Source organism: Pyxicephalus adspersus, chromosome 4, assembly GCF_032062135.1.
Source record: "Pyxicephalus adspersus chromosome 4, UCB_Pads_2.0, whole genome shotgun sequence".
Taxonomy (NCBI): domain Eukaryota; kingdom Metazoa; phylum Chordata; class Amphibia; order Anura; family Pyxicephalidae; genus Pyxicephalus; species Pyxicephalus adspersus.
In genome coordinates, this window is record NC_092861.1 from 10048631 (window position 1) to 10064019 (window position 15389).

Here is a 15389-nt window from a genome sequence, read left to right on the forward strand (position 1 = left end):
CCTGCGGCAACCTTGTGTGCACATCTAGCTTTCCAAGGCTGTCTGGGGTCTTGCTATATAGGTGATAAGTGCAGCAATAGATTATGGGCCCAGTGTCTGGTGAGTACAGCTGCTCAATATGCACAATGTGCAAGAGATGCATACATTATATGGTTGGTTGATGTTATCAAGAGGATCCTTGACATTACTTGACTTTACCAGAAGAATACTGAACTGATATAAAATCTTTATACGAAATTAACAGAAACAAATTTGACCTAATTTGAAGGTTTAATACAAAAGCTTCATTAAAAATCTGTATTTCAATATATAAAATATCTTTACTGAACCCTTAGCTGTCAATATGCTTTTACTTCCTAGATCTCTCGATGTGGAAACATCTCTTTTAAAGGCTTCAAGATTTATTCCTGCCAAGAATTTGGGATTAATATCAGCGAAAGTAGCGGGAACACCGAAATTTCAGCTAGTTTATTGCTTGGCCGTTTTGATGGTGAGGTAAGTGATGAAATTTAATCTTTCCGTTCAGAGTTAGCAGGCATAAATAACCTTTTGACAGTTCCACAAAGACTAACCCGTTCACTACACCGTTGCCATATCAGAAAACACGGCGAGTATAGCTCTGAGCTGTGGAGACAAATTTGATAAAAGTAAGATTCCCGGCTTCACTTTTACTCATGTCTCAATCCTTCAGCATGTTTAATAACGGCACAAAAATATTGTATTTTATTAGCTCGACTAATAATAACACAGTGTTTTTTTGTCCTGGAGCATATAGGTGATGGCTTGAACTGTATTTCATTATTTCAGGCTCTCCGGGGATTAGTGTGGTATACAAAATCTTGGGGATAAGCATAGCATACAGAATATATATGCTACTTCTGGGAAATATTTCTTGGTGCTTGACATTTATGGCTTGTTGAATGCTCATTAGAATTGAGTGAAAATCCACTACAACTTGACTTACACTTATGTCCATGGGTCAGTAAATACGGGTGGTCCAAATGGTGGCTGTTATAGTTCATTTTATACCTCCCATACCAATGTAATGTGTTGTTTCTTAAAATCTTAACTTCAATCACCAAAACTTTAACTTAAGTTGATTCCCCAGTAGCCATAATGAATAAAAAATTGTGAACCAAACAAATCCAGATAATACCCTATAAAATTAGCAATAACTTCACTACTGTGCTGCTTATAGAAAGTGGATCTGTAGGCCGGACCCATCTGGCATTCTCCTATAGGCGGTCTGCAGAAAACTACAGGAGGTGGAGACCAGACCAATCTTCCTGCACATGCAGAGAGAGCAGCAGTGACTGGTCTTGATTGCATGAAGTTCCAGCACACAGCATGATAGAAATACACACAAAGTTTCAAGTACTAGACAATATATGCTTATCTCTGAGTCTATTTTTAAACTTTTTACTGTACCGAACATTTTTTTTGCCTTTGGATAGTGCAGGAAAGGCTTAGGTCAGGTTTTCATTGATATTTGTGTGAATGTTGGGAAGATTTGCTTTCAACATCTTGTGCAGACAACTACATAGGAAGTAGAGATTGTTTCCCATTGGGGACACAAACAGAGGTTATTATTCTTTCTCAATCTGTTCAAATTTACATTTTTATATTAGGAATATATTTTTAAAATAGGACGTTATAGAACCTCATTAACCTTCAACCTCATACAAAGCATAAAACATAGTGTACACTCATTTGCAAATGCTAGGTAAAAAGTTGATGCCTGTTCAACCCTTCCGCCATTTCTGACTTTGTGGTCCATCCCTCATGTTTAAAAACTAATGCTAACTAACTAACTAAAAATAAAGAAATAGAGCTAAGACTAGAACATTCAGTATTTCAGGGTAAAATTGTAAACTCGGAATCCATGAACTTGGCTTGCTCCTGCCTTGCCTTGTTTGCACTGGAGAACATTCCTGTGTGCCCATCCATGACCTTGGCTAAATCTTGGAAGAAAGTTGATTGACATGAATGTTTCTAAGAAATCATTTCTTTTTACAGTGCCTTTCCCTCTTCTATGGAACAAACACGCAAGTTCCGTCAAATATTTCTTTATAAATATTGTTTGGTGGGCATATTCTGCATTCATTGCTGACTGTAGGCCGTTTAAGCTTAAATATACACAGAATGGCTAAGAGGAGCCCACCTTGCCCCTATAATCCTAGCTATCCCAAGTGACAAGTACTTTCTCACCTTAGCTTGTCAGATACTGATGACAAATTTAGGGTTCTGGTTTATCCCAATGATGAATAGAAGGGTTGAGGCCTCTTTGGGTTCTCCACCAAACTTGTCCAACTGTGTCTGGTTTACACAAGATGCTGAAACAAAAAAGACCATCCCCAAAAAAGTTACAAATAAAAAGAATTGTCTTAAATACTGACAAGTATTAATTGCTTGAAAAATCCGCCAGAGCATACACCTACTTGTGTACGTCTAGTATTAGGTGATTATAGTAAATGTAGATCTCTTTACATTGAGTAGCCAAAGCAGGCAATAATCTGCAATAAAAGTGGGAAAAAAATTCTTGTTATGTGCCTAAAATTCAATTTGTTCATTTATAGGTAGAGTGACAGTATTTGCAACCAGCAAACCACCCCAAACACGTACCCAACCATTCCCCCCTTACTACCTCCATGCTGCATCATCCTAGGCTGTCAAAACCAGTGTTTCTCCACCTTTGTAACACGTGAGAACCCTGAAAATACCTTTGAGGCCTTCAGGGAACCCCTTCTATATTTGCCATATCCACAGTTCAACATATGTTATGGTGATGGTGACTGAGAATTACATGGGTGGCCTTCGGGAAGAATGTCAACTTTACAGACAGCCAAAAAGATTGTTGGTCTAAGATAAACTGACCTGAGAAACACAAACTTCTCATTGTTTAAGGAACTCCTAGTGACCTCTGGAGGAACCCTGGGGTTCCACAATACCCTGGTTGAGAAAGATATAAGCTGGTGTTGGAGCTTAACCATTGGAATGACATCAAGGAACCCAAAAAATGAAAGTGTTTGGGCCTGGGGGACACTTCCATATAGGAGAGGTAACATGCTCCTCCATACCCAAAATCCCTGTTCTATTCGCAAAGGCTCTAGCAGTACAGTGCAGTGCCAAGGAAGTTGATGGACTTTCTTCCGACCCAAACTGGCAAAGCGATGTTGTCTCTTTAAGCACAGGAAATCTTTTGCATGGTTGCACACTGATGGAAATGACTTTTCATAAATCCAATGTATTTTTAGCCTAACTAAACCTCTGTGACTTCATTACTGCTGTTTCTAGGTCAGGCTCCTGAGGTGTGCAGGGTTTTTGTGAAAGAGGCACAGTCCTCTTTTTTTTTTTTTTTTTTTTGCTATTGTTCGCTGAATGGTCCTTTCCAGGCCCAGAAAGCCTGAAATAGCTCCGGCAGCACATGTGGATTTTAATATTCCTGGTAAATTCAGCAGCTTCGCGCAGCACGCGTGTTGGAAACCTTGGGGAAATGAGACACTTTGCCGTGAGTTTTGCCAGGGGTTCAATTATAATTGTTATTATCTTTGTTATCTCATAATAACATCCCCTGTGACATAATTTGCATCTTAATTTATGTAACGCTCCCATTAATAAGGATGTCTACTTTGCATCAATTAGGTAGCAGTGACATTCACGTTCTTCGCTTCTGCCACCGAAGCAATGGGACTTTACTTTAAGATAAATATCTGGAATTAAAAAATATGTCTCTTCGTACCAATAATTGCAGGAAATCAGATTAGCCAGTTAGCAAAAACGAAATGCGATAATTGCAATGTTTTTCTTCACCTTCTGTTAATGATCATCCTTGGGAAGTGATATGAACAAGCATCTAATGATATTAAAGAGAACCTGTGTTAGTAACATACACCAAACCCAGCCCCTAGGCACATCCAATCTATCCTATATTCCCTTCTGCGTGCAAGGAAAACTGGACTGCATGGAAACTTTATAGATAATAGGATAAAAAAAATGTGTGGCATGTACCTGAATCTACTACACCTTCCTTACTTTTCTCTGAATCTACTACTCCATTATTTACAACAAAACACATATATTGCAATTGCCTTATGTGTAACCCTACTACCATTAAACACATTTCATAATAAATACAAGTCTTCTGACATTGTGAATTTTCCAAATATCCATAGAAAATGTATTTCTCTATGCGTTTCGCACTCAGTGCTTCTTCAGGAGAAAAGCTATATTGGCATCTTGTAGTCACACATAAACCAAAAACTCACAATATTCCTAATCGATTATAGAAATGTTATAGAAATAGATATAGAAATGTCTGGGGCCAAATAATATCTAGTTACTTGGGGACTGTTCATAATCCTCCCCACCAAGCCAATGGCTACATATGCTGGGAGTCAGGGACTGTATGGACACTAACAAAACCAATTTCAGTATCAGCTACTTCTGGGCTGGTAATGTAAATCACAGATGTTTGAGCAACTTGAAGGGGGCTATTGCTTAAAGAGAACCTGTGCATTCCTCAATCATTCAGTTCAGATGGGAAAGTAAAGTGTTTTGCAGTGAAACGCGTTTTGGTTTACTTCTTATCAAGTGCGCTACACATATGGTTACTGCTGGCTTGTATTATAACAATTAGCTATGTAGATTCAATATTTCATACAAGACTTTGGTGTAGATCACTAGTGTGGCACTGGGAAAATAAATTGGGGACCTTGTATTGAGGAAATACATGACTCATTTTTCCCACATGACAGCACTTGTCCTGGGTATTGGCCACCTAGCATCTAGCCCTATGGACATCTAGCCCTGACACATAAAGGAAGGAATATAGAGCCATATTACTAGGCTATGTAGATTAACTTTCACACGATTGAGTATCCTTTACTTATATCCTTGAGTATACATGAATTATCACTACATTCACTGACCTATGTGAATCATACCTTGCAAAGTGATAATTCACCTTGGTAGGTGAACAGCATTAAATCAGCTCCCTATGACCCATACAAGAAATGCACCAACAGACCAATGGGGTCACTTCTCCTCTCTCTCTTATCCTATCAGCATGTTCCTTGACAGCATAGTTGCATACAGCACACCTGATTGGCTCAAATTCTTCCCTTCGTTTTTCTGGTCTAAGTGTTGCTGTATTGTTGATTTTTTTCATATAATGCTTGTAAATGTAAGAATAAAGTGAACCTTTCCTTTCCCTACATGGGCCTTTGGCGGATTGATCTAGAACTAGTATTTTGTTTAATGGCTTACTTAATAGTTAAGCAAAAACGAACATGGAAACTCCGGGCTTACATTTTTATTAAGACGTCCACAATGGCATCATTCTATCTGATTCAATTTTTCATATTGTGTCTCTTATGTGTTAAATATAAATGTCCCATATGACATACATTTTATATTTTTCTTTTGTTAACAGGACAGGGCTTGCATGTTGTCTGGCATTACCACCCCGAAAAGGTTTCATTTATTCATCTCTAACACAACTTTTATAAACTTTGATCGTCAGATGTGCAGCGCTCTGAGCACATGTTCTGGCTGTATGAGGGGACAAGGTAAGAGACACTGTCACACTCTGTTTTGAGAAATAATTTGCAAATTACTTTGTTTTGTATTTTTCATAATCATATTTTATATACAGTCATGAGGCCACAAGAGGGCGCATTTATCAGTAGCTTAGCAATTTTTTTTTCTATCACTGAAAAACAGTAACAAGTAGCACAGGATAGTTTTGGGGCCAATACAGTTTTAGGGGGTGTTAGGGGCTAGTATTAGGGGTGGCTCTAAACAAATACTGACTAATAATAAAAATATCAATACCTTTTTTTTTTAGCTTCAGATGTATGTATGGTATGGTGTGTCATAGGCCCTTTTATATATTTGGCAGTGAAAGTTCTTGTTCATTGAACTGAGCAGAGATCAGGTAAGCACTGCTCAGTATTGGGTGCTGCCATAAGACTGTATCCATAACATACCGGCCCAAAGGCAGGCAGAGGGCATTGAACCAGTTAGCAGTATTGCCTGATTTTTTTCCTTCTATGTCTATGCCTAGGTAGCCCTCTTGGTAGGGCCAGGGGTTTGCTTCCAAATGTTAGAACTGCCCTCCTGATGACTGGTAACAGAATATTTAGGCAGCAGTAGGAGAATAGATTAAACAAAATCAGGGATCCTTGCACTATACATCTCCAGGTACAGCTTCCCTCTGCAGCAAGGAGAACAATGATCATCAATGTAATGACATCATGAATTCCAGAAGCAGCAAAGCCTTAGATGATCTCACACTGCAGATACACAGCTATTATACTATAGAATAGAAGGGACCAGGCATTCTCTTTTTAGTTCAGGTCTACCTAAAGGATATCCTATGTTTCTGCTGCATCCCCCCATATAAATCTTGATAATAACACATCTTCTGAATCTCCTATTTGTCTTAGGTGGCTTCACAGTAAAAACCCAGAAGCTTACTTTTGTAAACTCACCCAAGAAATCGGTATTTCCATTTGCTCACAGTGCTCTCGTTGAAGACATTGATGGTTCTTTCTTTGGCTGGAAAGGGAGCCACCTACTGGCCACCACCGATATCCTCCCAAGTTCCTGCCTTTCGAAGGCTGACATCAGCGTTGGCGCACAATCCAGTGTCTGCCCAGCCGATATCAAGTTTCACCGAATGGCAATCTCTTTGTAAGTAGTGAGAGAAGCAGCAGATGATGATAAATTGTAAATCTGACTTTTCTTTAGCTTTAGGAATGAAAATAAAAAGGAAAAAAAATTCATCTGTTTCAACCTAATTTGTAAAATTTTGGATTTCCCATCACATTTTGTCCAAATGAAAAAAAAACAGGGGGTGAGTATCCCCAAAGTTGATACAAAAGTCTAGCTGGTGAATACTTTCCACCTCTACCTAATACAGGTATTTGGATAGACGTGTCTTTAAAGGGTCTTTTATTAAAGTATAAAATCTGACATTCACCAAACATTCCCTGGTGGAGTGTCTTCAATGGCAGTGTCTCATCTCAACCAGTGCATGTTTTGGTGATTATCAGATTCACTACTTTAAAAAAAGTCACATAAAAATTTCCCTTTTACATTCTGTCCTTTTGACAAAGGTCACAAGAGGAGAGTGTGAGTGTCCCAAGCCAGGACAGAGATTCTACCACTACCATATTCTAACCCAAACTAAAAGAAAAAATCAGATTTTTGCGCTCATGGTAAAATTCTTTTCTTGGAATCCATTAAGAGGCATGGGAAGTCTTGTATCTTTAGTGTTATACCATCACCTACAGGAGGACCAGACAGTAGAAAGCAAACTGTAGGATATTCCAGGAGAACCATTACTACTACCAGCATGCCTAACTTTTTGAAAAACAATACCAAGTCTGGTGGGACTCCATCAATGCACTTCAAAAAAGGATTTTACAGTGAGTAGAAACATTCCTTAGGACACAGAACATCCTCAAGCTATTCAACAAAGGATAGGCAACACAGTAAACAATTGCTACAAGATCCCGTATAAGCAACAGAAAAATGAAGAACTGAAAAAATAGTGCAAACAAAAGCAGGATAGTCTTTTATTCAGCAGAGCTTAAGTAAAGATGTCCGTCCTCCGAGGACCCTAGCACAAGATTGGACCAGGCTGGTAATAGGAGGAGCTATCCAGGGCTGGTCTACATCTTGTTTTTGCCAGTTTCCAGTTTGCCTGTAGATGGCAGTATAACTCAAAAGTAAAAGACTTCCTCTGTCTCTCAATGAACAAGAATAAAAAAAGTTTTGGCTTTCTATAACCCTTGAAAATATAACTTGTACTATGCATTCGGTGACACGAGAATAAAATATTTCTTCCCAGAGGTGATCGTCATATTTCTGACATTACATTTCCGTCTATTATTTGTCCATTTTAAATACAAGGCATGTTTGGTGTTTAATGACAGCGCAGACAGGCGGCTAACACTTCAAAGCTCGTGTTTTAAGAGGCAATGAAAACAGAATACATGGCAGAGCAGAAACATAACAGATCCATTGCACCTCACAAAAGGCAACTTGTAAAAGTCACCTCACCTCCCAGTAATGGCTTCTGGATCCGAGAAGGGAGGATTAGAATGTGCGGTTCATTTTCCTGGTTACTGGCTAGTAAAACAAAACATCAGGCCACATACAGCCCATTAATACACACATACATGTGTAAAGATTATTTATATCACTCAAACGGAAGTCTAAAAACCTAACAAATAAACATTTAATATGGCGGGCAAGGAAATAGTATATACAATGGAATGTCATGTATGTAAATAACCACATTGGAAATGTGGTCAAAAGTATGAGGACCTCCTAATAATGATTACGTTTCCAGAGGGGGGGACTGTTAATGATACAGAATACAAAGACATTTTAGACAATTGGGCTCTTCCTTCCAGGTGGTAACATTGGTAACACTTTTCAATTCCAGCATGATTGGGCCTCTGTGTACAAAGCCGGCTCCATAAAGTCATGGCTGGCTGGGAAGGAACTCAAGTGGCCTGCACAGAGCTCTGACCTCAACCCTAATAAATACCTTTGGGATAAATTGGAACTCCAATTGCGAGCCTGGTCTATTCATGCAACAGCAGTTCATGTCGTTTTTGCACCCGACTTGCACCACAGATGGACTCCAAAATCCTATGGAAAGCCTCACTGGAGGGTGTTACAGCCAACTCCATGGTTTGGTAATGGGACCTCCTGGTAAAGAAGTTGCTAGAATATGACTATGCAGTCCATTAGGAACCAGAGATAGACCAGGTGGACTTAGTAACAGAACTGGTAAGATACAACTGGCTATGTAGCCCAATGGGTACCATGGTCAGACCCAGTTCTCTCATTAATCAGCACTGGTCAAATGTGTCTCAAGTACAAGCCCCGTGTTCTTCCACTAGATTCTTCCATTAAACATATTTTGTGAATTTTGGAAAGCCATAATGACACTGAAGGACAGTTGTTGAATTCCAAAACAATGGAATAAAGCATTGAGCTGGATTCAAAAGATGTAGGGTTAAGGTCAACGTATAAAGCTTCATAGACATATTTTTCGCATGAAGGAAACAAGCTTCTGGGTTCACAGGAAGGTCTGACCCTGTAATTCATTGACATACCTACACTATTCTCTAAATTCCTTATTAAAAGGGACAGTCCCACCAGATATGCCAATGGCTCCTCCACACAGCCAGCAAATGTTAGATTTCTGAGATGTAACGTGTCCAGTGGCAGATACTATTGTGTAAAGCAATTTGTGAGCTATTATTTTGTCTCTCTCCCATTGGTCGTTTGGGAAATAAATCTTTAAATCCCTCTCCTAGGTCCACTGAGAGTTAGAAGAACAGTTCACTGGGGAGTTTTGTGGAATATAGTAAAGATGTAGTGTGAACCAGAGGTATCTTATTTTAAAAAAAATTTCAAAGGTCGAGGGCCAATAGGCCATTTCTGCTCAAGGTCAAGTGCTTTAATGTAATTCATAATTAGTAAGTATGTTCACCAGAGAAAACCCATTATAAGGGCCCTATTGCTGTGAGGTGCGACTTTTTCTGTTAAGCTGGCATAGGGCACTGGACAGAAGAATACTAAGTGGAAGTGATGGTAATTCAAAATGATCTTGAGAAAATAACAGGTGAAGCTTCTCCTTAAAAATGTATGTGGTGCTATTTGTTTGCACCCAAATGCACAATGCAAATCCAACTTTTCACCTACCTGCATTACAGTGAACCATAGCCCATGGTAATGTGGTACCTCCTATTGAGGTTTTGCTGCATCAGTAGAAATCCTTCGTGTTTTTTAGTTGTCCATTTGGAAATATTGGCAACCTATTCATATAATTGAATATAGATAAGCAGATATGAACACAGGAGGAGGTGAAGGAATGTCACACTTGAGCCTCAAATCTCGATTAGCATATACATTCTTCACAGCAAAATGGATACGGTGACGTAGCTCACATCATGGGTGACATATCAGAGTCTTGCTATCACACAATGTGTCTCCACGGCATATCATACAGGGAATCCATACATTGCTTTTGAGCCCTGGTGAAGGGAGAGTTCTGTAGGGCCCAAAAACGTGCTGAATTGTGTTTCGGTTGGACAATTGTGTTTCGGTTGGACAATAAATGGTGAACTTTTCACAAAGTGATTTTTCATTATGAAACTTTGAGAATGCACAAAATATTTGTCACCATCATCATATTCCTAGAATTACATCCAATCACTTACCAGTAAGATGTTTTCTCTGTAGCTCGGCTTTAGATTTCTGCTGATGGGTTGTGAAGCTGTTTTGTCTCTTTTTATATATTTCAGAGGACGAGCTCCTGGCATCGGTTACAATGTGACCATCATCAACAGCAGGAATGAGAGCAGCACTGTGAATTATGTAGAAGACACTCTGTCCAGCTTGTACGGCTGGCAGGCCCTGCTCCTGGATAGAGAGACCTATGCCATCGTATTCCATTCTCCTGACAGGAGGAATATTTTACATGTCAGTCTAAAAATTTTGTTGTGAAGCACTTGCAAAATGCATTCAGGGCTCAGTGGGAGAAACCAGCTCTTGGTAGAAGACACTACTGAAATAATTGAAAATTCAAGGGTCTGATGGGGCGGAATTTAGGATAAGACAAACCAGGCAATTGCCCAGGCATCCCACCTTCTTCAAGACCCCAGTTGAAAGAATGGCAGGGAATGCATGAGCTTAAATGGCATGGGTTGAGTAAAACACTCATCTCTGACCATATGGATATCTTTAGCAATCATCATAAAGCAGATTTTGCACTTTTCTACTAAGGCTAAGTTTACAGAGAGGTTCAATAAAGCTTTCTCTTGCACCTTGCCAGAAGCTGAGCCACCTACATTGTTGGGCCGGTTCCTAAAGAACCAGCGTTTGCAAATTTTGCATTGGGCGGTACTGAACTGTACTGTAACTGCTCACTGCTGCCCCCATTCGTTTGCTATAGGTGGCTATGAGTGAGATTATACATGTAAGGTCTCGCCAGAGGAAAATGTTCAGGGGTTTGAGAAAGTGGTAACCACATTGCAACCTCACCAAAAGTCTGAACATAGCTTCATTTATTAGGAGTTCCTACTCCATGCTGTTATATTTTGTGCTACAATAATAAAAAATAGCTAACAAAAAGTTATTAAATATATGTACTTTACCTCTGGGTTCTGTGCTGAAAGGGGTGACATTGTTATCCTTCCATTTGGACCCTCATTTTGGATTTATTGGCCAAAATCTAGAGCAGCGTTTCTCCCCCAGGGTTCCATAGAACTCTAGGGGTTCCTTGGAAATGAGCATTTTGTGCCTCTCAGGTCAGGTTTACTGACACCAATGATCTTTTAGGCCCTTTGTAGGGATCACATTTTTCACAATGGCCAGCAATGTAAGAGGCATTCTCCCTACTGACCACCACACTAATAAACTGTGAGCTGTGGATATAGTAAATTTAGACAGGTTCCCTAAGACCTGAAAGTTATTTCAAGGGTTCCCCCATGTTAAAAAAGGTGTAGAGAGATGACACCCCATTACAGTGAAAGAACATTTTCTTGCATTGACCACTAAGTCATTCCCTGAGATTTCTATGAAAGGATGGAGATGTCACCCTCACCCAGGCATCTCGGGGGTAGCAGCATTCTGACATAGGGGGTTCGTTTGGTACACGGACAGATTTGGGATTTTAAGGTCCACTTTAATGTTCTTTTTATTTTTTTTAGAGAAGTGCCTAATGCTGATACATTATTTCTTTTTACATACAGTACTCTGCTACGTTTGATAATTTTGGAGATGGAAATTACATGTTTGTGCAGCACTGGAACTTGCCGAGATGGGTGAATATCTCTGTGACTTGAGGGCTGAACCCTGGGAGACCCCTCCAGTCCATTCCTGTGCAAGGGAAGAATGAGGCGTGTGATTGGTACTTTAACAGCATGCTGGGACTACTGACCTACCTGGGTAAGAAAGCCACATAAAGAGAACCAGTCACCAGATTTGGAGGGTGTCAATTTCAAAGGGCTGCTGGGTCTAGGGTAGAGTACAGATCCATGGTATTGTCATAGTGAGACACCTTCCTTGGGGCCAGCATGGCTTCCCCCAATACAATGCATATACATAATGATCAACCAAATAATTGCTCTACCTATTGTCACACCATGACAATAATTGCTCTTCCTATTGCATGCAAAACAGAAGAGACATAATCTTTTACCCAGCAGACCAATAAGCTCATCTCTCTGTCCTAAACAGCAGGAGAGGGTCAACCAGGAAGAGGAACCAATTAGATTTCATGACGTGTATATTTATCCCTCTGTTGGACAATTTTTCCAATTAAAGTCTCAATGCAACATGAAAATTCAGGTCCTTTCCAGGGACAGTGTATTCCATACACAATGGTGACACGGGGACAGTCACAGTACATTACAAGCAGTCAGTAGCATTTCTTTGGTCCCTTTTGTGAATTTCTTGCTCCGTTTTTAGTAATGGAAATGTCAATACAGTACATGACCCCACCCCGCCCCATGCCCCCACCAAACTTTATTTGTTTACAAAAGAACAAACACCGGATTTAAAGGGAGAGCACGGGGTGACGGAGAGGTTACGGAAAGCAGCACAGCTGCATGAGGTCAATAGGGAGAGGTCCCCGAGCTGCTGCCGTCCTGCTGGCTGGAAACACTGAACTATTATAGAATCATAGAACAATATTAGAGAGGAGTGCAGAATGATAGAATATAAATCTGGCTGGCAAGAGACACCATTGTATACAAGGAAACTTGTGCTAGCCATTCATTAAGCAATTTGAGGTTTGTTATTTAATATATCAAACAATATAATTGCACATTGCAACCCAAAACCAAAAATATAGTATATTCCAATGATCCAGGTCATGTGGTGGCTGCATTAGTTTTATTTTTTCAGGCTTTTTTTACCTTTTTTTTTAACCTGATGATGCTCTGAATACCACACTACCAGTTCCTGGGTGGCTACAGTCTTTTCCCCAATGTAACTATGGAGGGAGCTACAGAACACATTTGTATTTCTAGATACATCACTAGGTATCCTCTGCATTTACTGACAATGTTCTTACCTTGAATATAGAAAAATAAATGTGGCCACCACATCTAGGGACTTATAAGCTGTAATGTCTTTATTTTGTTCTTGGGTTTAGGTAAATATAGGTTTGTTAAGTTTATATTGAACACAACTTGGACTAGGTCCTTGGGTCCTTGTCCCACTAATCACCTATATAAGGTGAATCTTCTCTCATTGACTATCTATGTAAGAAGGGTCCTTCTCCCACTGGCCATCTATAAAAAGGGGTCCTTCTGCCACTGACCAAGTATATAAGGGGGTCACTTTCCCGCTGACCACCTAAATAAGGGGGTCCTTCCCCCACTAACCACCTTTTTAATGAGATCCTTCTCCCACTGACAAATAGTAAAAGGGGTCCTTATTCCATTGACCACACAAATAAAGGGGTCCTTCTCCAGATGACCACTAATATAAAGCGTCTTTCTCCCACTGACTTCTAATATGGGGGGGACCTTCTCCCACTGACCACTAATATAAGGGTCTTTTTCAATAAATGAAACCTAATAAAATAGGTGTCATTCGCTCAGTGGCCACTAAAAAAAAAGGAGGGGGGGTTTCCCTCATTGTCCCTTCTACCATATATATAGGGGTTCCTTCTACTACTACTATAATAGGGCTTTTCTACTTCTGACCATTGTTATAAGGGGGTCCTTCTACTACTGAACACTAATATTAAGGGGTCCTTCTATCACTGGCCATTAACATAAGGGGCCTTTCTCCCAATAACCACTGTTATAAGAAGTCCTTCTCCCACTGATCACTAATATGATGGAGCTTTTCTACTACTGACTATTATTAAAAGGGGCCTTTTTACTGGTGACTACTAATATAAGGGGTCCTTCTTTCCCTGACCACTTATTTAAGGGCATCCTTCTCCCATTAAGCACTAATATAAGAAGTCCTTCCCCCATTGACCACAAACTTTGGGGGGTTTTCTCCCATTGACTGACTAACAAAAGGTGTTCCTTCTCCCACTGATCTCTTATATAAGACGTCCTCCTACTACAGACTACAAATATAAGGGTGTCCTTCCCCCCCTGGTCAGTAATATTAGGGGCCCTTTTCCCTACTAACTACTTATTTAAGGGGGCCCTTCTCCCACTAATCTGTCTCCCACTGACCACTAAATTTCAATTTCAATGACCACCATAGTGAACACCGACACCTCAATTATATATTATTTGTGTTTACATTCAGGACAATTTTATTTTTTCATTTTTTTTGTTTATTAATAAAAATAATTTTGCCTTGTAAAGCAGAGAGGTGCTAAAAAAAGATATATACTCTGGGTCACATTCTTTTTTCCATGATATATATCATGCCTACAATTTACTGATCATGTTATTGAACTGAAAGCTGTAGATGTAATAATCCAATTGGGGTTCCCTAAGACATAAAAAGATAAAAACAATTTATCGAGAAGGTGAGAAAATCTGCTATATAGAAATGAAATTGAATATTTCTTCCGAAAATTCATTTTTTTTTTGGGGGGGGGGGGGGGTGTACTTTATTAATGAATATAGGGAGAGACTAGAAGCAGGGTGAAAAATAGAACTGAATAGGCTCATCTAAAAAGTACTTGAAGTTTCATACAACCATATTCTTGTGTTTTTTTATAGCAGAAGGAAAAAATATGTTTTTTTTTGAGGGGATTAATTAAAATAATAACAAAAAAAGACAACAAAACCCAAAAGAAAAGGCAGTTTTGCAACTCTGAACAAATAACAAATTGCAACAGAATACACTAAAAACAAGCTATAGAATAAAAGAGTTTAAAAGTAAAATGCAAAAAAAGAGAAAAAAACAAGAGTTTACCAAGATTTCTCTAAACAGGTCAAAAAGAGAAAAATCAGGAAAGTTGAACTTTTAAAATTAAGATCAAGAAAAACTTTTACAATTTAGCAATTTTTACTGGAGCTTATTTGAGGGTCGGGTGAACAATTTGCATGAATAATTGCTCTACCTTTTTTTTTATTTTTTATAAAATTGGTATTTGATGTAAACACTGGAAATTGTAGAAAAAAATGAAGTGATTCACATTTTACATGCAAAACAAACCTCAACTTTATCAAATAAAGGGCTTAGCTAGTTTCGTCTAACTTTGCATTGATTTGTTTTTTAGCAATTGGGAAATGGTCTGCAAAAACTGGCAAAGCAAGGCCTTGTGAATTGTTTCCAATTTCCTATTTGTTCATAAATAGATTTTCTAAAATCATGTTTCACCATGTTACCACAAATGCAAACTATCCAGTGATATTTGTAACAACAGCAAAATAAAAACA

The 15389-nt window shown here is 39.1% G+C and overlaps 2 protein-coding genes across 2 annotated transcripts in view; both read left to right on the forward strand.

The window, feature by feature from the left end:
* PKHD1 (PKHD1 ciliary IPT domain containing fibrocystin/polyductin) overlaps positions 1-11870 on the forward strand; it is a 155886-nt gene extending 144016 nt beyond the window's left edge. The window contains exons 41-45 of the mRNA XM_072410067.1: positions 361-495; positions 5432-5567; positions 6447-6693; positions 10329-10506; positions 11778-11870. Coding sequence (XP_072266168.1) covers positions 361-495; positions 5432-5567; positions 6447-6693; positions 10329-10506; positions 11778-11870 — 789 coding nt within the window. The remainder of the gene's footprint in view (positions 1-360; positions 496-5431; positions 5568-6446; positions 6694-10328; positions 10507-11777) is intronic.
* LOC140329675 (fibrocystin-like) overlaps positions 11818-15389 on the forward strand; it is an 81493-nt gene continuing 77921 nt past the window's right edge. Inside the window, exon 1 of the mRNA XM_072410068.1 lies at positions 11818-11973. Coding sequence (XP_072266169.1) covers positions 11949-11973 — 25 coding nt within the window. The 5' untranslated portion in view covers positions 11818-11948. The remainder of the gene's footprint in view (positions 11974-15389) is intronic.